Here is a 22,125-nt window from a genome sequence, read left to right as displayed (position 1 = left end):
GACCCCCTAATGGACCATCAGAACTTCCTGGGGCTGCTCTGTGCTCCTTCTGAGCAGAGTTCTCAGGAACACACCAGCTGTGGGGATGGGCCCTGTGGGTGGGAGGCCGGGGCCTCCAGAGGGTCCTGGGAATGAGGACAGAAGCAGGCGGGGGGGGTCTGGGACTAATCTTGGAGTGGGCAAATCAGTCACATTCTTCTGCTACATCTGCCTACATACCACTTTTTAAACCCAGGTGAGGGGGACATGTGGGCAGGACTGGGAGGGTCTCTGTGGGCAGATCTATGCTGAGTGACCATCTCCCAGAGACCCTCACCCTCATCCAATTCCAGATGTCTGAACCTAGAGCTGACTGTGCTCAGAGACAAAAGGATCAGGGGCCCCTCACCTGAGACCAGGAGCTCCAGGGATTCACTGGGGTCAGACCACACCAGGGGCCTGATCCTGTAATAGCCATAGCATCTGAAAGTCCAGTTGTGGTTGGAGGTCACAGGTCCCACAGTGAACAAGGCCTGGACCTGCCCACTGGAGTGTCGCTGCGAGTCCAGAGTCTTTGAGAGCCTGTCTTCTCCCTCTTTAGTCAGAACAAACCTGTCAAATTGCATCTGTGACACACACTGGAGGGTCACATTCCCTCCTGAGGTCACAACAGGGCTGGGCAGGGCTGAGAGGTTCATTTTGCTGGAGTAGAGTCCTAGGAGAGAAAAAGGCAGCAAGCTAAATGGGGCTCACACCTCCATCATGTCCCCCAAGGCTGGGCTGTAACGGGGAGACCCCCTGAGAGCATACCCCTACCTGAGGGCAGAGACTGAGGCTGGGACCCCTGGTGTCTCCTCACCTGTCACCACCAGATCCAGGGGGTTACTGTGCTCTGACCAGCAAGCAAGACTGAGGTATTTACAATGATATCTCCCTGCCTGGGTATTCTTGATGAAGAACTTGGCTTTGTCCCTTGCCCACAGTGGTTTCTGTGTGTCCAAGGAGGTATCATTTTTTTCACTATACAGACAGTACTCCTGGGCCTTCAGGGTCCCCTGACACCAGATGGTCACAGGGATACTCCAGGGTATGGGGGGGCCTGGCTCAGCCCAGATGGTAGGTTTGGGGGGAGTCCCTGGAGGAATCAGAGTCTGCATTAGAAAGGCCTTCCTCACCCCTTATTCCACAGTTCAGCCCATCTCCTTCATCTTTAATCACCTCATCCCAGGATGCCCGTGCTCCCTCCTGGACCCCAGGGATGAAATAGGAGTAGGGATGGGGAGACTGGGGAGGACTCACCTTTCTGCTCACAGGTTTTCTGGCCCAGACTGAGCCCTGGAAGAGAGTCCCTATCAGATTTGCATCCGATGTCTGAGCTGATTCCCTTCTATTATGGCCTCATTTGCTCCAGCTGCCTCAGCTTGAGGGCCCCCATAAATGAGCATGTGCAGCTGCCCCATCCCCTCCTGTTGCCCTGTCCCCTTGTATGCAAAACTGACCGAGGCAGAGAAGAGCGGGGAGGATGGACATGGTGCCGTCTGCTCTGAGTGCTCCTGCCCTGCAGGCGGACGAGACCCTGGGACAAGAGGACAGAGACGCACAGGATGTGGTGCATCAGGGGCTACTGTCGCCCTTCTGGGTTCCCACCCCTGTGGACCCACAGCAAGGGGATGGCCCCGCCCTGGGCCTGTCTCTGGGTTTTTCCATGATGAGGGCTCAGGAGGACATGAGGCATCAGGAGAGTCTCAGCCCAGATCTGGGGTCTCTTCTCCCAGGACCCTCTGCCTGGTCTGTGCTCCTGCTCAGAGAGAGTGGGACCCAGGCTCTGGTCCTCTGTCCACCCTCCACAACCTGACCCTAAATAGAACTTGCTTTTCATTTTCTCAACATCCCCAAAATAGTGTTTACTTTTCATCTTTGACTTGTCCATAGACAAATATTTACTGATCAGCGAGTGCAGCCAAATACTTGTGTCAGAACCAGAAATACATTTGTAATCCAGGAGGCTGATTTTCTGTATCTTGAGAACTCTTTTCAGCAGAAAATGAGCATTCTAAGCCAAAAGTGGAAATGGCTTTGCTTACAAAGGAGAAATGAGAGAAAATATGAGAACTCCTGGGACTATGACAAGTCTGTGGTTTAGGGAAGAGCTGTTTTTCTTTTACCCTCATCAGAGAATATGTCTGTTGGTTTTATAGAGTGAGGAAGGGAGAGACAGACAGACATTGATGACAGAGAAAAACATTGATTGGTCACCCTCCCCCACCCCGTACATGTCCTGACTGAAGATGGAACTCACAGCGTTTTGGTGAATGGGATGACACTCCAAGCAAGTGAGTCACCAGGGCCAGGGCTGAGGGAAGGGCTATTGAATGAGGTGGACTCCTAGGAGGTGGGAGTGAGAATGCTCTTGAGAGGAAAGAATATCATAGAGAACTGTACAGACAGACACTGTCTGACAGCAGTAAGGGAGGGTGAGGTGGTGGCTGGTCATGGGCTGGCTCCTCACCACCTAAGGATGATGGATCAAGTGTGTGAGGGAAAGGTATATACAGGAATGAACTGTTATAGTCAGACTGAGTTATGAATCTCATACATGCCATGTGTTACAGAGGAACTAGAGTAATGCAATATGTGTAAATAATGTCTAATAGTAGTAACTGAAGCTGCACTCCTGTATCCAGCAATATTAGATGAAAAGCTTACATGGATTGAGCACACATTATATGCATATTTTTTAGCTGTCACAATGCATGTAGAGAAGAGAAATGAGGAGAGGAAATCTCAGTGTTACATCTTGTCCCTTGCTTTTAGCTGGAGTGTTGGGAAGGAATTTGCTAGTTCTACAGAACTCTAAGAAAGCAGAGATGGAGGAGAACAGATGGTCCATAGGAGATGGTGTGAGTGTGTCTGTGTGTAAGTGTGTATGTGTGGGAGTGTATATGTGTGAATGGATGTCAGTGTATGTGTGGCTGTGTGCATGTGTGAACGTATCTGTGAGGTATATGTGTATGAGTCTGTGAGTGAGTTAGTGTTCATTAGTGAGTATGATTGTATGTGTGTATGATTGTGTGTTCACAAGTAACCACACCCATCTGGTCGAGAGAAACAGAAGGGAGAGCTGTGGTTGAAGGGCCACATGCAGATGATCATGAACAACCATCACCACTGTAGAAATTCTAAACTGACTCTAAAATCACTGAGGAGCATGGAAGGATTTTGAACAGAAATGGACAGATTCTGAGGGAAAGTTGGAAAGACTGATGTGGAGGGAAAGCAGATGAAACTGAGGGTGTGGGGCTCAGAACCCAGGCAAGTGGTGGATGTGACCACTGCAGGGGGGACATGAAGGGTGACCTTCCTTCTCTGCCTTGTTGACTGCAGACCTCAAGAAGCCCTCATGACAGGGAGTGAAGGGGAGGGGTAGGGATGAGCCTGGGGTCTGTGCAAACACTCTGCTCCCACAGGAGAGGTCCATGCTTCCTCCAGTGGGGACTACGTCTCACAGTTTCCACCTGACTTTGTGTTTGTGGGAGAAGTGGGCTCTTTGTCTCTCCCTCTCCTTGGGGTGAATCATTTGAGTCGTCTCTCCCTCCTCAGAGCACTTTGATGCTGGGTGTCACCTCCTCTTCAAACTGTGGGGACTATTCAGGATTCAGGAAAAAGTGTCATTCCTGGAAGTTCTGTTAGAGGCAGAACAACACCCCCACATTTTAAATGTCAGTTGTTGCAATACCACATCCTTAATAACTGAAGGACCCTTGAGGAGCCTGCTTCATCTGCTGCTCTCACTTCCCTCATTCCTAGCCCGGTTATACCAACCCCACCCCTATGAGTTTGGAAGAATTCATGCTACTTGAGATTTGGGGGAAAGGGAACCAGGCATTCAGATTTATTATTTTTTTAAAGATTTTATTTATTTATTTTTAGAGAGAGGGGAAGGAACAAAGAAAGAGAGAGACAGAGAGAAGCATTGATGTGTGGTTGCCTTCACATGCTGCCCCCACCAGGGACCTGACCCACAACCCGGGCCCACTTCCCTGATTGGGAATCAAACCTGTAACCCTTCGGTTCACAAATCATGCTCAGTCCACTGAGATACACCAGCCATGGAGGCTTTCAGATTGAGGTGGAGACACTTGAGGTTTGAGAAAGAAAAATGCAGAGATACCCTGTCTAATGGAGCACAGGGAAGCATCAGACTCAGACCACAGTGCAGGGTCAGGTGATTATGACAGAGACCCTCGCTGTGCAGTGGGAAGATCCTAGTCTTTCCATCATGAGTGCTGGGTCAGCTGGAGGAGTCTGTGGAACAAGTAGAATTCCACACTTGCCTCACTTCATACACAAAATTAATGCTAGATGCATGACAGACTGAAGATTAAATCAATTACTTTTTCCTTACCAAAAATGTAGAAAACATCTTTTTTCTTTGTGGGATGTTTTTAAAAATTTTTTTTATTGTTATTCTATTATAGTTGTCCCAATTTTCACCCTTTGCCCTCCTCTGCCCATCCCACTCTTTCTGCTTCCACAGAAAGAGTGGGAGCAGAAACATACTCTTGTCCATGCCCATGGGCATTCATATATGTTCTCTGACTAATCTTTCCCTTTTTTTCCCACTATTATTCCTCTCCCCTCCCCCTCTGGTCACTGTCAGTGTGTTTCATATTTCCATGCCTGTGGTTCTATTTTCTTCATTAGTTTATTTTGTTCAATAGATTCCTCTTATATTTAAGATCACATGTATTTGTCTTTCACTGACTGGTCTGTTGCTCTTAACATATTATTCTCCAATTCCAAGTATGCTGTAGCAAGCAGTAGGGCTTCCTTCTTTCTTTCTGTTGCACAGTTCTCCTTTGTGTAAATGTCCCACAGTGTTTTGATACAATAATCGACTGGTGGGCATTTATGCTGTTTGCAGCACATGGCTATTGTAAATAGTGCTGCTACAAAATTAGGGGTGCATAAATTCTTTTGAAATAGTGATTTAGGATTCTTAGAGTATATTCCCATGGGAGAGTGGTGTGGGGTGGTTGAGGGAGGAGGGCAAAGGAGGAAAACTGGGTCAAGTGTAAGGGAATGACAATAAAAAATAAAGTTAAACACACACATACAGAAAGAAACATCAGACAAGGGACACATCTCCATGGATCCAAATTGGGGATGGAGCTGTCCACAATCCAGTGCTGAATTCTCCTCCATCTTTGAGATTCACATACAAATAGGACAGAATCAGGAGAGATGCAGGTGGCTCATGTTTTGAGGAAAGCCTTCTAGAACACGTACACATTCCTGGTCAAGGCTGGACTCTGTCTGGGTCAGCAGGAACTCTGGACAGTGGATAGCTGTTCTGTCTTGCGGATTCTGTAATGGCTATTGTGAATTTATTTTGTTGTATCAGGTTTGTTCCGTTCTTGCATTGGGAAAAGGGGTAATGTCTCAGTGGACAATTTTATAGAAGAGCTTTTCATGGTTTGTTTTTCAGTTGTTAAAGTGAAGCTCAAGAGACAACGTGACAGGATGTGGTGGGCAGGGTCCCCACACCACAGTCTGTACTGGAAACGAGGTGCCTGTCACACAGGAAGAAGACCTGGTCTTCACACCCTAAAAATAGCAGGTGCTGAGGGACTGACCTGAGTCACATCACTCAACAGACCTCATGTCTAAAGTGTCATGTTTAATTTTGCAAAACTACACAATCCTAGGAAGATTTTAACTTATCTTGCTGTTATTGGCAAGTCATAACAATTCTTCAGTTTATCTACTCATTTATTCATTTATTCGTTTATTTATTTATTTATTTTTTATTTTAATCATTGTTCAAGTACAGTTTTCTGCCTTTTACTCCCAATCCAGCCCACCCACCCAACCCTCCCCACTTCCCTCCCATTACAACCCTCCCCCTAGTTTTTGTCCATGTGTCCTTTAAATTTGTTCCTGTAAACCCTTCCCATTCTCCCCTGAAATTCCCTCCCCTCTCCCCTCTGGCCACTGTCAGCCTGTTCTCTATTTCAGTGTCTTTGGCTATATGTTGCTTGCTTGTTTGTTTTGTTGTTGAGGTTCCTGTTAAAGGTGAGATCATATGGTATTTGTCTTTCACTGCCTGGCTTATTTCACTTAGCATAATGCTTCCCAGCTCCATCCATGCTGTTGCAAAGGGTAGGAGCTCCTTCTTTCTTTCTGCTGCATAGAATTCCATTGTGCAAATGTACTGTAGTTTTTTGATCCATTCATGTACTGATGGGTATCTAGGTTGCTTCCAGCACCTAGCGATTGTAAATTGTGGTGCTAAACATTGGGGTGCATAGGTTCTTTTGTATTGGTGTTTTAGTGTTCTTAGGATAGAGTCCCAGCAGTGGAATTGTTGGGTCAAAAGGCAGATCCATTTTAAGTTTTGTGAGGAAGTTCCACACTGTTTTCCATAGTGGTTGTACCAGTCTGCAGTCCCACCAACAGTGCACTAGGGACCCCTTTTCTCCACAACCTCTCCAACACTTGTTTGTTGCTTTGTTTATGATGGCCATTCTGACTGGTGTGAAGTGGTACCTAATTGTGGTTTTAATTTGCAGCTCTCTGATAGCCAGCGAAATTGGACATCATTTCATGTGTCTTTGGGTCTTCTTTATGTCCTCCTTGGAGAAGTGTCTGTTCAAGTCCTTTGCCCATTTTTTAATTGGGTTGCTTGTTTTCTTAGAGTGGCGTTGTGTAAGTTCTTTATGTATTTTGGAGATTAAACCCTTGTCTGAGGTATCATTGGCAAATATGTTTTCCCATACAGTTTGTTTTCTTTTTATTTTGATACTGTTTTCTTTAGCTGTGCAGAAGCTTTTTGTTTTGATGAGGTCCCATTTGTTTACTCTTACCTTTATGTCCCTTGCTCTAGAGGACATATCAGTAAAAATGTTGTTGCATGAAATTTCTGAGATTTTCCTGCCAATGTTTTCCTCTAGGACTTTAATGGTGTCACGTTTTATATTTAAGTCTTTTATCTTCCTTGAATTTATTTTTGTATAAGGTGTAAGTTGGTGCTCAAGTTTCATTTTTTTTTGCACGTAGCTGTCCAGTTCTCCCAACACCATTTGTTGAAGAGGCTATTTTTATTCCATTTTATGTTGCTGCCCCCTTTGTCAAATATTAGTTGACCATAGACAGTTGGGTTTATTTCTGGGCTCTCTGTTCTGTTCCATTGGTCCATGTGCCTGTTCTTATGCCAGTACCAGGCTGTTTTGATTACAGTGGCCTTGTAGTATAGTTTAGTGTCGGGTATTGTGATCCCTCCTACTTTACTCTTCTTTCTCAAAATTGCAGCAGCTATTCGGGGTTGTTTATGGTTCCATATAAATTTGTGAAGTGTTTGTTCTATGTCTGTGAAATAAGCCATTGGTACTTTAATAGGAATTGCATTGAATGTGTAAATAGCTTTGGGTAGTATGGACATTTTGATTATATTAATTCTTCCAATCCATGAACACGGCATATGTTTCCATTTGTTTGTACCTTTCTTGATTTCTTTCCTGAGTGTTATGTAGTTTTCTAAATACACGTGTTTTACCTCTTTGATTAGGTTTATTCCTAGCTATTTTATTTTTCTTCTTGCTATTTCAAATGAGATTTGTACTTGATTTCTGCTTCTACTGTTTCATTGTTGGTGTACAGAAATGCCTTTGATTTCTGGATATTGACTTTGTATCCTGCTGTTTTGTCAAATTCATTTATTAGGTCAAGCAGTTTTTTGGTGGAGTCTATAGAATTTTCTATGTACACTATCATGTCATCTGCAAACAGTGACAGTTTTGTTTCCTCCTTTCTGATTTGGATGCCTTTTATTTCTTTTTCTTGTCTGATCACTGTGGCTAAAACTTCCAGTACTATATTGAATAGAAGTGGTGAAAGCGGACACTTTGTCTTGTTCCTGATCTTAGTGGAAAACATTTTAATTTTTGCCCATTGAGTATGATGTTGGCTGTAGGTCTCTTATATATGGCCTTTATTATGTTGAGGAATGCTCCCTCTATTCCCACTTTGCTGAGTGTTTTTATCATAAATGGGTGCTGTATCTTATCAAATGCTTTTTCTGCATCTATTGATAGGATCACATGATTTTTGCCTTTGCTTTTGTTTATGTGATGTATTACATTTACTGACTTGCGAATATTGAACCATCCTTGCATCCCTGGAATGAATCTCACTTGGTCATGGTGTATGATGTTTTTAATGTATTGGATGCTATTTGCCAGTATTTTGTTGAGGATTTTAGCGTCAATGTTCATCAGCGATATTGGCCTGAAGTTTTCTTTCTTTGTTCTGTCTTTATCTGGTTTTGGAATTAGGATGATGGCCTCATAAAAAGAGTTTGGGAGTCTCCTATCTTTCTGGATTTTTTGGAATAGTCTGTGAAGGACAGGGGTTAGCTCTTCTTTAAATGCTTTGTAGAATTCTCCTGTGAAACCATCTGGTCCAGGGCTTTTGTGTGTTGGGAGTTTTTTGATTACTGCTTCAATTTCTTTTGTGTTATTGGTTTGTTCAGGCTTTCTGCTTCTTTTTCATTGAGTTTTGGAACATTATATTTTTCTAGAAAGTGGTCCATTTCACCTAGGTTTTCATATTTCTTGGCATACAGTTCTTTGTAGTAATTTCTTACAATCCTTTGTATTTCTATGGTATCCATTGTAATCTCTCCTCTTTCATTCCTGATTGTGTTTGTTTGGGTCTTCTCTCTTTTTTTCTTGATGAGTCTGCTTAAAGGCCTGTTGATTTTGTTTATCTTTTCAAAGAACCAGCTCTTGGATTCACTGATTCTTAGAATTGTGCTTTTAGCCTCTATGCCATTTAATTCTGCTCTGATCTTGGTTATTTCCTTCCTTTTGCTTGCTCTGGGCTGCCTTTGTTGTTGTTCCTCGAGTTCTTGTAGACGTAGGGTTAGGTTGTTTGTTTGGAATGTTTCTAAGTTTTTTAGGTGGGCCTGTATCTCTATGAACTTCCCTCTCAGGACTGCCTTGGCTGTGTTCTATAAGTTTTGGGTTGTTGTGAATTCATTTTCAATTGTTTCCAGAAACATTTTGATTTCTTCCCTAATATCATTCTTGACCCATTCATTGTTTAATAGAATGCTATTTAGTATCCATGATTTTGAGTGTTTTGGGTTTTTTTTCCCTTGGGGTTGTTTTCTAGCTTCAGTCCCTTGTCATTGGAGAAAATGCTTAGTATGATTTCAATTTTCTTGAAATTGTTGAGGCTTGTTTTGTGTTCTATCATGTGGTCTATCTTTGAAAATGTTCCATGTACATTTGAAAATAATGTGTATTTAGCTTTTTTTGGATGGAGGGCTCTGTATATATCAGTAAAGTCCATTTCATCTAGGGTATTGTTCAATGCCACAATATCTTTGTTGATATTTTGTTTGGAAGATCTGTCCATTTTTTTTATAGTGGGGTGTTAAAATCCTCCACTATAATTGTGTTGCTGTCCATATCTTTCTTGAAGTCCTCTAAGATTTTCTTTATGTATTTGGGTGCTCCTATGTTGGGTGCATATATATTTACAATATTTATATCTTCTTGGTGAATTCTTCTGTTGAGTATTATGAAGTGACCTTCTGGGTCTCTCTTTATGGACCTTTTTTGGAACTCTATTTTGTCTGATATGAGTATTGCTACCCTATCTTTTTTTTTCCTGCCCATTTGCTTGGAAGATTTGTTTCCAGCCCTTCACTTTCAGCCTGTGTAGGTCTTTTATCCTGAGGTGGGTCTTTTGTAGGCAGCATATATGTGGGCCATTTTATCTTATCCATTCAGCTATTCTATGTCTTTTGATTGGAGCATTTAATCCATTTACGTTTAAGGTTATTATTGATAGGTACTTATTCATTGTCTTTTATGTACGTGTGTTCCTCTCTCCTCTCTTTCTCTTCCTTTCCTTAAAGCAGTCCCTTTAGAATCTCTTGCAGAGCTGGTTTGGTGGAGGTGTATTCTTTTAGACTTCTTTTGTCTGAGAAGCTTCTTATTTGGCCTTCTATCTTGATTGAGAGCCTTGCTGGGTATAGTAGCCTTGGCTGCAGACCTCTGGTTCTCATTATTTGGAGTATTTCTTGCCATTCTCTTCTGGCTTGGAGTGTTTCCATTGAGAAGTCAGCTGTTAGCCTTATTGGGGCTCCCTTGTATGTAACTTCCTGTTTTTTTTCCTTGATACCTTTAAGATTCTCTCTTTGTCTTGAAATTTTGCCATTTTCATTATGATGTGTCTTGAGGTGGGTCTCTTTGGGTTCCTCTTGATTGGGACCCTCTGTTTCCTGGATTTGTGTGACTTTTTCTCTCATCAAATTAAGGAAGTTTTCCATCATTACTTTTTCAAATAGGTTTTCTATCCCTTGCTCTTCTTCTTCTCCTTCTGGTATCCCTATTATATGCATATTATTATGTTTCATATTGCCTTGCATTTCTCTTAATCCCTCTTCATTCTTTCTGAGCCTCTTTTCCTTTTCTTCCTGTTTCTGGGTGTTCTTTTCTACTTTGTCCTCTAGCTCACTAATCCGATCTTCTGCTTCATCAATCTCGCTTTTGATTCCTTCTACTGTGTTCTTGAGTTCAGAAATTGTATTCTTCATTTCCTCTTGGCCCTTATTGAGAGTTTCTATTTCCTTTTTCATGTTTATATAGTTTTCTGTAAGATCGTTGTAGCTTCCCTCCAGTTTCTGGTAGCTCATTGTGAGTTCATTGAGCTTCCTGATGATCATTTCCTTGAACTCAATATCTGATAGTTGAGTTGCCTCTATTTCATTTAGCATTTTTTCTGAAGCTTCCTCCTTTCCCTTCATTTGGGGATTGTTTCTTTGTTTTCTCATTGTTCGTGGGATTATTATTGTTAGCCTCTGTTTCTTAAATTGGTCTGTTGTGGTTCCTTGTGATTATGGTGTGAACTTCTGTGGTAGAATACCTGTGAGATTCAGTGATGCAGTCTCCTTCATGTATCCTGGTGTTCACAACTTCCCCCTACTCTTTTTTTGTGATTAGTTGGAGGAGTGAGGCAAAATGGTTTAAGACAGCAAGAGAGAATTCTCTGATATTTACATTAGCAGACGTTAGAGAAGAGATGGGATATCCTTTGGATACTTATAGTGTTAACTGCGATCTCCACCCCATTAGTCATGGTTTAGAAAGGATGGAAAGAAGGGAAGACTCTTATTGGGGCCGAGAGGGTTGTTAGTTGGATCTAGAAAGCTGTGAGGCTGTGGGAGGTCAGATTCTGATGTAGGGTTGAAATAAAGATTGGTAAATAGGAGTAATGTGTAAAAGAATAGAGACAACCCCCATAATAATATAGTTCAGGAAATTGCGAAGTGGGCTGAGATCAGGTAGGTGTGTTGAGCAGTGTTTACAATTGTATGAACTAGGTCTTATTTACAGTAATATTAAAGCAAAAATCACATGGCAGAATCTATGAGATCTAGATAACAAGAATAAAGAGTATAGAATCTTGAGAGGTGTACTATTGGAACACAAATGAAGGATAGTAAATTATCAACACACTGTGACTGAGATAACAGGGGGAACCTATCAGATGACAGTATAACCAGCCAAGCAAAACAAAGATTATATAGAAAGAAAAAGAATACCAAAATACTATTAAAATTAAAAATGTCAGAAAAGCGAGAAAAAGATAATATAAATTTGCAGTAAGTTGCAAGCTCAAAAAAAAAAAAGGGAAAAAAGCAGAAGATGGAGTGCAGGAGAGATAAATTTGGAGTGTAAGGAATAATACTATGATGAGTGGAAGAGAAACATAAGGATTGAGAGATATAAAAATAATAGAAATTGAAAAATAAAAAGTCAGTTAAAACACAAGATAAAATCAATCAACCAACAACAGCCCCCCCCAAAAAAACCCCAAAAAACAACCCAACAAAACAAAAATAAAAAATCCTCTTGTTGGTTTCTAACTGGCCAGACCAGTTTTTCTGGTCTTGCTGGCTTCAGCAGTCTGAGGGGTATTTGAAATGCTTATCACTCTTCCCAGTCAAAACTCAGTAAGTCACTGGGGTACTCTCCCCAGGGCCAGCAGGGCGCTCTCCCCAGAGCCAATCTGACTTTTCCCTACAGGACCCTGGGCGCTCCTGAGCACGCTCTCTGGAGCTCACTGCTGCGGTCTCCCTGGCTCCCAGGGCTCCTGTGTCTTTTCTGGTTTCACGATGCAAGCTGCCGGGATCACAAGGAGATGTGCCCTTCCTCCAGATTTCACCACAGCAGGTGCTATGTTCTCGGGAAGCACCTGTGTCTTTTCTGGATTCACGGTGCAAGCTCTGGGTATCATAAAGGGGCGCGCCCATCCACCAAATTTTTCAGTTTTGGGCTCTAGGAACTCAGCGCTTAGAAGCGCGCATCCCTTCCGGGTTCACAGCGTGAGAGTCAGGATTCCCGAGGGGGCGCGCGCTTCCACAGTTCACCACTGCAGGCTCCAGAATTCCGAGAACCCCTGTGCCCTTTCCTCATTCAGGGCTGTGAGGTCTGGGTTTTCCACAGAACCACACTCCCACCGGGCTGGGCTGGGGGTGCGGGTGCACGTCCAGGCTGCGCCTGGTCATGCTGGCTGGAGGCACTCATTTCTCCCAGGGCTATGGGTGGGTGCTCGCAGCCCCTGCGCGATTATCTCCCAGTCTAACTCCCCTCTCTGTGCCTTCAAGCCACAAGGTCTCCCCTGGTGTTGCTCAACCCCTGTTGTCCAGGGAGGAAGCAGCGGCTCTACTCTCCCAGGTGCCCTGAGACAGACCCGGGAGCACCGGGCCTGGGGACTGTAATCCCCTGGTCCCAACGCTGATCCCTGGGTCCCTGTTGTCCTGAAGCAGTCAACTTACCATCTGGTTTTTCAATGTCTGCTATAATTTTTGATGTCATGTTTTCAAAAATGTTTCAGTAACCTAGGCCACTTGCTCCATTCCTCCACCGATCCTCGAGTTTCTCTCCCCTGCACAGAAGCAGAGAATCATGCTCCCTCGAGCAACGCCACCATCTTTGAACTTAATTCTTCAGTTTATAACAATCAATATTACTTGGCAAAGCTAACATATAATAATTAATAATATAAAACTATTTTCAGGAGAAATATGAAATCCCTCTCACCTAATATTTATTAGGCTTTATACCAGAAGCATATATTTTACCCCTTGCCAAACATACAGCAAAGTAAACAGCTTGATTCTGCATTTCTAGAAGAGAAGAAAACCTATAATGTCTGTCTTTTTGTTGTTTTATTGAAATCATTTTTGCATATGAGTCAAGACTCGGTTTCTTCCAAGAGAGAGGGAGAGAGTATTTATTAGTTTGACAAGTTTGCCACAAGAAAATATAACTGGGTGGTATAAGAGATCAGAAATTATTTTTATTAGTATCCAGATACCAGACAGATTGATTGGCAGATGAAGATTTTATATATGTGTAATATGTATAATACCTATAGGTATATAGACAGATACATAGACATAGAGATGGTAGATAAATGGGTACACAGGTAGTTAGATTCACAAACATTTCAACATTTGCTCTGCTTAGCTCCATTACTTGTTCTGCTTTTTAGGTAAGTTGTTTTTATATATTTTTTCCAGGTTTACTGACATATACTTGACAAGTAACATTATGTAAGTGTTTTGTGACAATGTGTTGATTGAATACATTTGAATATTCTAAAATGATACCTTCTTAGCTTTAGTGGGAGTGTGAGATGTGATGTGAGGAGGAGGGCAAAGGGGGGAAAATTGGGGCAATTGTAATGTAATAACAATAAGAAAATAAGAAAAATAAAAATGAAGTAAGAGAAAAAAGTCACACAATTATTATTTTTTGTGATGAGAACATAGGAGATACATTCTCTTAGCAACTTCCTGGTGTATGACACAGTCTTCTTAACTGTACCTACCAGGATGTGCATGAGGCCCCAGGAAGAGGTAACCTCATAACTGAAAGTCAATGCTTTTTGACCAACTTCTCTCCTTTATCCCAGTCACCATGGTAACCACCATTCCATCCTCTGTTTTTATACGTTTGGACACTTCAGGTTCCACATATTCATGAGATGGTTTAGTCTCATCTGTGTGACTGATCTCACCCAGCATAGTGCCCTCAGGTTCCATCAGTGTTCTCATGAAGGGCAGGATTTCCTTCCCTCTTGTGGCTGAATCACATTTCATTCCATGGACACCCAGACATTCCCAAACACCACTCATGAGAGCATTCTGAAAGTGTTTTCTTCTGAGGCAACACTCCTCCAAGCTGTCCCTTCAAACACTGTTCTGTTGGTTCCAAGTGATGGGAGTTCTGTGAAGATGAGGCTGGTGGCACCTAGGGGGAGAGAAAGAATTTCAGGGTCCAGGGAGGGTGATAGGCATCACTTTAGGTTTATTTTCTCCACATGTGTGTCTCACTTTCTGCATTTATTCAGTGATTGAATTTATGTAAAGTCCTGTGAACTGAACTGTTGAAAATTCAATAACATTCATCCGGTAATGTGATTATTAGAAATTTTAAAAAATTTATTAGATGAAGGTGGAGGAAGGCATGAGATTTTAGATGTGTAGACCCAAAGCACCACGGGGGATGGACCCTCATGTCACAGTGCTGAGAGTGGAGGGAGCCATGGCAGGGAGAGAAAATACACAGTTAGTGGTGAAAGAATCTTCAGGCCCAGGGGCTGAAGTAGGGATGAAACATAAAGCTTGGGTACAGATTCTCCTGCTTGCACATGGGTCCTATGACCAAGACTCAGCCCTGGAGGAGAGTCCTTGTGAGAAATTTGCACGCAGACATTTGAGCTCATTCTGTCCCCTTAGGGTCCCAACCCAGGAACTGTCTGAAGCTGCAGTTCTCCACAAACAAGGTAGTGTCACCTCCCTGTTTTCTCCTGTAGCCCCATTCCCATGTTACCACAATTGACTGAGGAAGAGAAGAGCAGAGAAGATGGCCATCATGCCGTCTGCTCTGATTGCTCCCGTTCTGCATGTGGATGAACCCTGGGGCCAGAAGGACAGAGACACACAGGATGTGGTGAGTCAGGGGCTGCTGTTGCCTTTTTAGGTTCTCACCCCTGTGGGCCCACAGCAAGGGGATAGCTCCGCCCTGGGCCTGGCTCTGGGTTTTTTCCATGACGAGGGCTCAAGAGGACTCCTCACCCTCTAGAGATGCTCATCCATATCTGGGGTCTCTTCTCACTGTCAGGACCCTCTGCTTGGTCTGTGCTCTTGTCAGAGAGGGTAGGACACAGGTCCTTGTCCTAATTCAAGACTCAGCAGTCGGACTCTCAAAAGCACTGACTCCTCATTTTCTTAACCTCCTACCAAGAGAATTAACTTTCAGTGTTTGACTCATCCATAAACAAATATTTACTGATGATCACCTATGATCTGGCAGGTATTTGTTGCAGAAATACATCTGTGATCCAGGAGACTGATTTTCCCTACCTTGAGTACTCTTCTTAGCAGAAAGTGAGCATTCTAAGTCAAAAGTGGAAGTGATTTTACTTACAAAAGAGGAATGAGGGAATATATGAGAAGACCTGGGACCATGACAAGACTGTACTTGAGGGAACAGCTGTTTTTTTATCTTCACTGAGGAATATATTTATTGATTTTACAGACAGAGGATGGGAAAGACAGACATTGATGAGAGAGAGATATATATGGACTGGCTGCCTCTCATATATCCCTGGGCTGGGCATGGAACTCAGAACCTTTTGATGTATGAAGTGACATTTCAAGTAAGTAAGCTACAGGGCCAGGGCTGAGAGAAGAGCTGTTAAATGAGGTGCAATCTTAAGAAGTGGGAGTGAGAATATTCTTATGAGGAAAGAATATTCTAGGGAACTCTAGAGACAAGACTGATAGCTGTAAGGGAAGGTGAGATGGGGGCTGGTCATGGGCCAGCTCTCCAGTGCACAAGGATGTTGGATTAAATGTGTGAAGGAAAGGAATATGAGGGAGTGAACTGTTACAGTCACACTGTGTTATGAATCTCATATGTGCTGTGTTACAGAGGAACTAGAGCAGTACAATATGTGTAAATAATGTGTAATGTCAACAGTAATTGAACTCCAATCCTGTGTGTCCAAAATATTAGATGAAAGGCTTATATGGGTTTTCCATGCAATGCATTCATATTTTTTAGCTGTCACAACACATGGAGAGAAGAGAAAGGAGGAGAGGAAATCTCAGTGTTACTTCTTGTCCTGTGCTTTTAGCTGGGTGCTTGGGAAGGAATTTCTTAGTTCTTAAAACTCTAAGAAAGTAGATATGGAACAAAACAGTTATGGTCAACAGGAGAGTGTGTGTGCATCTGCCTCTGTGTGTAAGTGTGTATATGTGTGAGTGTATATGAGTGAGTGGATGTCAGTGTGAGTATGTGTGAGTGTGTGTGTGTGAGTTTGTGGTGTGTATGTGTATTTGTGTATGAATATGGGTGACTGTGTGTACATGTATGAGTGCATACATAAGTGTGTATGTATGTTTGTGTATCTGTGAATATGTGCATGTGTGGGACTGAGTGTATGTGTGTGAGAGTGAGTTTTCAAGAGTGTATGTGTGTGTTTGAATGTGTGTATGTGAGTGTGTGAATGAGTGTGTGTAGGTGTGTGTCAGTGAGTGTGATTGAGTGTGTGTCTGACTGTGTGTTCACAGAGTAGCTGCACTTGCCTGGTTGAGGGAAACAGAAAGGAGAGCAGTGTTTTGAGCATCACATGCAGATAATTATGAACCAGCATCACTTCAGTAGAAAGTCTCAGTTTACCCTAAACTCAGAGAGGAGAATGGAAGTATTTTGAGCAGAAATGGAGAGATTCTGAAGGAGAGTTGGAAAGACTGATGTGGAAGGTGAGCAGGAGAGGAGACTAAGGGTGTGGGACTCAGAACCCAGGCAGGTGGTTGATGAGATGGTTGCCTTGGGTATGTGAAGAGTGACTTTCCCTCCCTGCCTTGTTGACTGGAGGCCCCAAGGAGCCTCCATGACACGGAGCCATGAGGAGGGGCAGGCACAAGCCTGGGGTCTGTGCAAACACTCTGCTCCCACAGGAGAGCTCAGTGTTCCCTACAGCGTGGACTATGTCTCACACTGTTTCCACCTGACTATGTTTCTGGGAGAAGTGGCTCTTTCTCTCTCCCTCTCCTTAGGGTGAATCATTTGAGTTGTTTGTCCCTCCTCAGAGCACTTTGATGCTGGGTGTCACCCTTCTCTTCAAACTCTGGAGACTATTGAGGATTCAGAAAAAATTGTAATTCATGGGAGCTCTGGTAGAGGCCAAAAAACACCTCCCGCACCTTAAATGTCAGTTGTTGCAATACCTCATCCTGAATGGTTGAGGGACCCTGGAGCAGCCTGCGTTTTCTGCTGCTTTCACTTTCATCATTTGCAACTTAGTGATACCAACACCACCCCCACAAGTGTGATCAGAATTCACCCTGCCTGAGATATGGAGGAAAGGAAACCAGACATTCAGACTTAGATGTAGACGTGGGAAGTTTGAGAAAGTGAAAAGCAGAGATACCTCCTCCAATAGAGCTGAAGGAAGGATCAGAGTCAGACCACAGTGCAGAGTCACGTGATCATGACAGAGACTCTCGCAGTGCAGTCAGCAGCTCCTGGTCTTTCTGTCATGAGTGCTTGTCCAGCTGGAACAAGGTGAGTTTCACACCTGCCTCACTTTATACACAAAATTGATGCTTAGGTGGACAACAGATTGAAGAGTAAATCAATTACTTTTTCTTTAGCAAAAATACCTTTTTTCTTTGTGGGAAGCAGTTTCAAAATATATTTTTTAGTTATTCTAGTACAATTTACCCCCTTCTCTCCTTTGCCCATTTCATCTCCCACTACCAGAGTGAATTTGTACACTGTTGTTCAAGTCTGTGGGTCGTTCATACATGTTCTTTCACTCATTTCTTCCACTATTATCCCTTTTCCTCCTCCCCTCTGTTCACTGTCAGTCTGTTCATTGTTTCCATGCTTGTGGTTTTATTTTCTTCATTAGCTTATTTTGTTCATTAGATTCCTCTTATAGACGGGATCACATGTATTTGTCTCTCACTGACTACCTTACTTGAGTCAGCATCAAATCCTCCAGTTCCATCCATGCTGTTGTGAAAGGCAGGAGCTCTTTCTCTCTTACTGTTGCATAGTGTTCCATTGCATAAATATTCCACAATCATTTTATCCACTCATTTTCTGGTGAGTCCCTGGGCTATTTCCAGCACTTGGCTATTGTAAATAGTGCTGCTATGGAGATAGAGGTGCATAATTTCCTTTGAATTGGTGAATAGGGATTCTTAGATATATTCCCATAGGAGAGGGGGGTGGGATGCATGGAGGAGGGTAAAACATGATAATTGAAAAAAACTGTAAGGGAATAAAAATAAAAAATAAAGCCACACACACACACACACACACACACACACACACACACACACAGAAATGTCAGACAAGAGACACATCTCCATGGGCTCCAGATGGGTGGAGCTGTCCATGACCCAGTGCTGAATTCTCCACCACCTCTAGGGATTCACATCAAATCCGACAGAATCATGGAAGACGTAGGTGGCCCATGGTTTTGAGAAAAGCCTCCTAGATACACGTACACATTCCTGGTCAAGGCTGGTCTTTGTCTGGGTGAGCAGGACCTCTGGACAGTAGAGGAGCTTTCCTGACTTGTGGATTCTGTGACGGCTAGAGTGAATTTACTTTCTCATACCAGGTTTGTTCTGTTCTTACATTGGGAAAGGAGTAAATTCTCAGTGGACATTTTTATAACAGAGCTTTTGATGGTTTGTTTTTCAGTTGTCAAAGTGAAGCTCAAGAGACAAAGTGACAGGATGTGGTGGGCAGGGTCCCCACACCACAGCCTGTACTGGGCACAAGGTGCCTGTCACACAGGAAGAGGTCTGACTACTTTTTACCTTAAAAATAGCAGGTTCTGAGGGTTTCACTTGAGTCACACCACTCAACACCCCTCATGTCCAAGGCGACACATTTAGTTTTCCTAAGCTCTACAATCACGTATTGATTTAACATGGCTTGCTACCATTTCATCCTCATTAATTGTACAGATTATGACATTTAGTATTCTTTGGTCAAGTTAATAAACTAGTTAATGATATAAAACTATTTTCAGAAGAAAGATGAAATTTGTCTCCTATCTAATATTTATTGGTTCTAGTACCACTTGTATATTTTCATCTCCTGACAAAGTGAAAGCAGTTCACTGGACAGTTTGTTCATTTTAGAAGAGAAGAAAATTTTCAGAACTTGTTTTTGCTGAAATCATTTGTTGTGTGTGAGTGAAAACCCAGTTCCTTCTTTCTCTCTGGAGAGAAGAGAGGGGGAGACGGAGAAAGAGAGAAGGAAAGGGAACTCAGTAAAGTTGTTATAACAAATTACAACTAAATGCATGGGTTCAGGCAACAAAAAATTTTTAAATTGATTCAGTTCTGGAGGCCAGAGACATAATTGACAGATGGAGATATATAAATGAATAAATAGGTAGGTAGATAAACAGCTAGAGAGATAAAGTTAGAGGCTGACATGCAGACACATAGACACACAGGTGATAGGTAAATGGATTCATATGTAGGTGGACTAAAAAACTCTCCAACATTTGCTGTTCCCACATCACATTATTTTTTGTTTTTCCTTTAGTTAATTGTTTTTTGAACCAAGAATGCAGACAGTTTTTCTGGATTTATTGAGATATCATTGACATATAATATTGTGTAAGTGTAAGGTATACAGTAGGTGGATTGGATTCATCTATATGTTGCAGAATGTTACCACCTCAGCTTAGGTAACAATAGTATCTAGAAGTCACATCACTACCACTTACTTTTTGTGGTGAGAACATTTCAGATACACTCTGGTAGCCCCTTTCCAGTATGTGACACAGTCTGGTTAACAGTACTCATCAGGCTGTACGTGAAGCCCTGGGATGTGCTAATCTCATAACTGAAAGTCGAGGCTCTTTGAGCAACTTCTCTCCTTTCCCCCCACTTCCTGTGGTCACCACCATTCCACACTCTGTTTGTACATGATTGGCTCTTGTAGATTCCTCATATATGTGAGATATTTCTGTATTGATAATTCCACTGTGTAATCTGGCTGAGTTAACAAAATGGCCTCAAGGTTCATTTATGCTGTCTCAAATGGCAGGATGTTTTCTTCATTTTTAGTTTTGGTATTATTACAGATACCTCTGTTTCCCCCAACCTATGCCTGGTCTTGCCAGCCTCTGTCCCCCCATCCCTCTGACTCTCAGCACCCTGTTGTCTGTGTCTGTGGGTATTGCATGTATGCCTTTGGCTACGACCCTCACCTGACTTCATCCATCTTCCCTCCTCCCTCCCCTCTGACATCATCAGGCTGTTCCATGCCTCTGTTTTCATTTTGTTCTTTTTCTCTTGGTTGAATAATATTTCACTTTATATATATTCAGACTTTGGGAAATTCCACACATCATATCATTATTAAAAAAGATTACTTTTTAAGGTGGCACCCCACTATGCTCTTCCTCCAAACACCAAGTGAGGGAAGTTCTGGGGAAATGGGACACGTGGCATCTGATGCAGATGAGAAGGATGGTGGGGTGGGAGAGGGGGGTGGCATCAGTCTGTATTCATCTTCACAGGGTCACATCTAATTTTTCCCATTTATTTATTGAGTGGTTCCACATTAAGTTCTGTGAACTGAGGAGGTTAGTACTCGATAATGTCCATCAGGTCATGTAGTGATTACAAATAAAGAAAACTTTATTACATGAAACTGGAAGGGAGCATAAGGTTTTAGATGTGTGGACCCCAACACGGACGTGGGAGGAACCCTTATGTCACAAGGGTGAGAGAAGTAAGGGGTCATTACAGAGTGGGCAAAGATAATGGGAGAGAAAACAGACAATGGGAGAGAAAATGGAGTTGCCCTAAACAGGGAGCACTGAGACACTCCCTGGAAAGTGTCTCCCTTGTTCACTGCCCTGGACACATCAGCAGACACTCTCCCCACCTGTGGTCAGACTGTCCCTCACCACCTCCTGGGTCATCAGATGGGCTCCATGGCTCCCCCATGTGAACCGTGCCCTGTCCCCTCTGTGTTCACATCTCAGTTCCTTTGTGGGCCCTTCACTCACTGTTCAAAGCCTGAAACAGCAGCACCTTGAACCCGATGAGGATTAGTCCAGCCACGCCCAACCGGATGGGATTCTCCATTGTGTAATCCTGGGGGTCTGAGGCTAGGAATTGTGGATAAAGAGGTGACAGAAACCAGAGCAGACCAAAGTTACCACAAATTCTGGATTTCCACCCAACATGCCTGCCTCCCTCTCTCAGGACCTGACCTTCTGCATCCAGCCTCATAACTGAGGGTTCTCCCACTTGCCAGTCCTGGAGTCTGACTTGTTCTGTGATGGGCTGATGCTGTCAGCTGCCCCGAGGATCATGATATAAGGGTGTGACTGAGGACTTGAGGAGACACAAGCCTCCCTCCTGGAGTCTGTGCTCCCCAGTGCCCCACTTCTCAGGCTGTAACTTTCACACGGTCATGTCATGAGCCCAGCCTCTACTCTGCCAGGTTCCTGTCTCCTCCTTCGATCATCTCAGCATCTTGTTGTCTTTGAACTAGCAAAGATTCACTATGGACCAGAGGTTACTGTGCCCCAGAGCTCAGGATTAGTAATAAATACTCACAATAAGGAAATGGTTGAGTGGTGTGTTCTGCATTCTGTCGGAGAGACAGAGCCCAGAACCTCATTCCCCTACAGCTGAGAGATCCACTAACTCAACAGCTGATGAACCAGGGTCCATGGATTAGGGGTTGGTGTCAGCAGCTCCTCAATATCCTCCTCTATGGAGCCCCTTAAATTCCTCCATTTTTTAATGTTTCAGACTGAAGAGACAGACCCTTGAGCTGAGTGAGCTCAGAGAGGACAGAGTTTGTGTCCTCTCACCTGAGGCCAGGGCTCCAGGGTTCCCCACAGCTATGGGGAGGTATGGTGTGAGCTGTATCACCTGTAGGTCCTCCGAAGAGCTGAGGTCACAGGGCACATAAGTAATCAGTGGAGGAGAGAATGGGCTGACCCCTTCATGGACAAAGGAAAGTGTCCCTTGGTCTCTGTGACTGACACATCAGGGTCACC

The 22,125-nt window shown here is 43.3% G+C and overlaps 1 protein-coding gene across 1 annotated transcript; it reads right to left on the bottom strand.

Annotated features, from left to right (window-relative positions):
* Positions 1-6: 6 nt before the first annotated feature.
* Positions 7-21,429, bottom strand: LOC114510700 (leukocyte immunoglobulin-like receptor subfamily A member 4). The gene is made up of 5 exons (XM_036012903.1): positions 21,369-21,429; positions 21,121-21,222; positions 839-1,114; positions 389-694; positions 7-125 (listed from the first exon to the last, which is right to left on the bottom strand). Exons 1-5 carry the CDS (start codon positions 21,427-21,429, stop codon positions 7-9), a joined length of 864 nt encoding a protein of 287 aa, XP_035868796.1.
* Between the last annotated feature and the right edge of the window lie 696 nt (positions 21,430-22,125).

The sequence above is a fragment of the Phyllostomus discolor genome, chromosome 12, assembly GCF_004126475.2.
Source record: "Phyllostomus discolor isolate MPI-MPIP mPhyDis1 chromosome 12, mPhyDis1.pri.v3, whole genome shotgun sequence".
NCBI lineage: Eukaryota > Metazoa > Chordata > Mammalia > Chiroptera > Phyllostomidae > Phyllostomus > Phyllostomus discolor.
The sequence above is the reverse complement of the archived record's forward strand: the minus strand, read 5'-3'. Positions and strand labels throughout refer to the sequence as shown.

Excerpts from the sequence above, each read along its gene's own strand:
- LOC114510700 (XM_036012903.1), bottom strand. The coding sequence starts at position 21,429 with ATGATCCTCGGGGCAGCTGACAGCATCAGCCCATCACAGAACAAGTCA. Across the intron at positions 695-838 it reads CCTGGATCTGGTGGTGACAG|GACTCTACTCCAGCAAAATG; the intron begins GTGAGGAGACAC and ends TTTCTCTCCTAG. Across the intron at positions 126-388 it reads CCTGGAGCTCCTGGTCTCAG|GACCCTCTGGAGGCCCCGGC; the intron begins GTGAGGGGCCCC and ends CCTCATTCCCAG.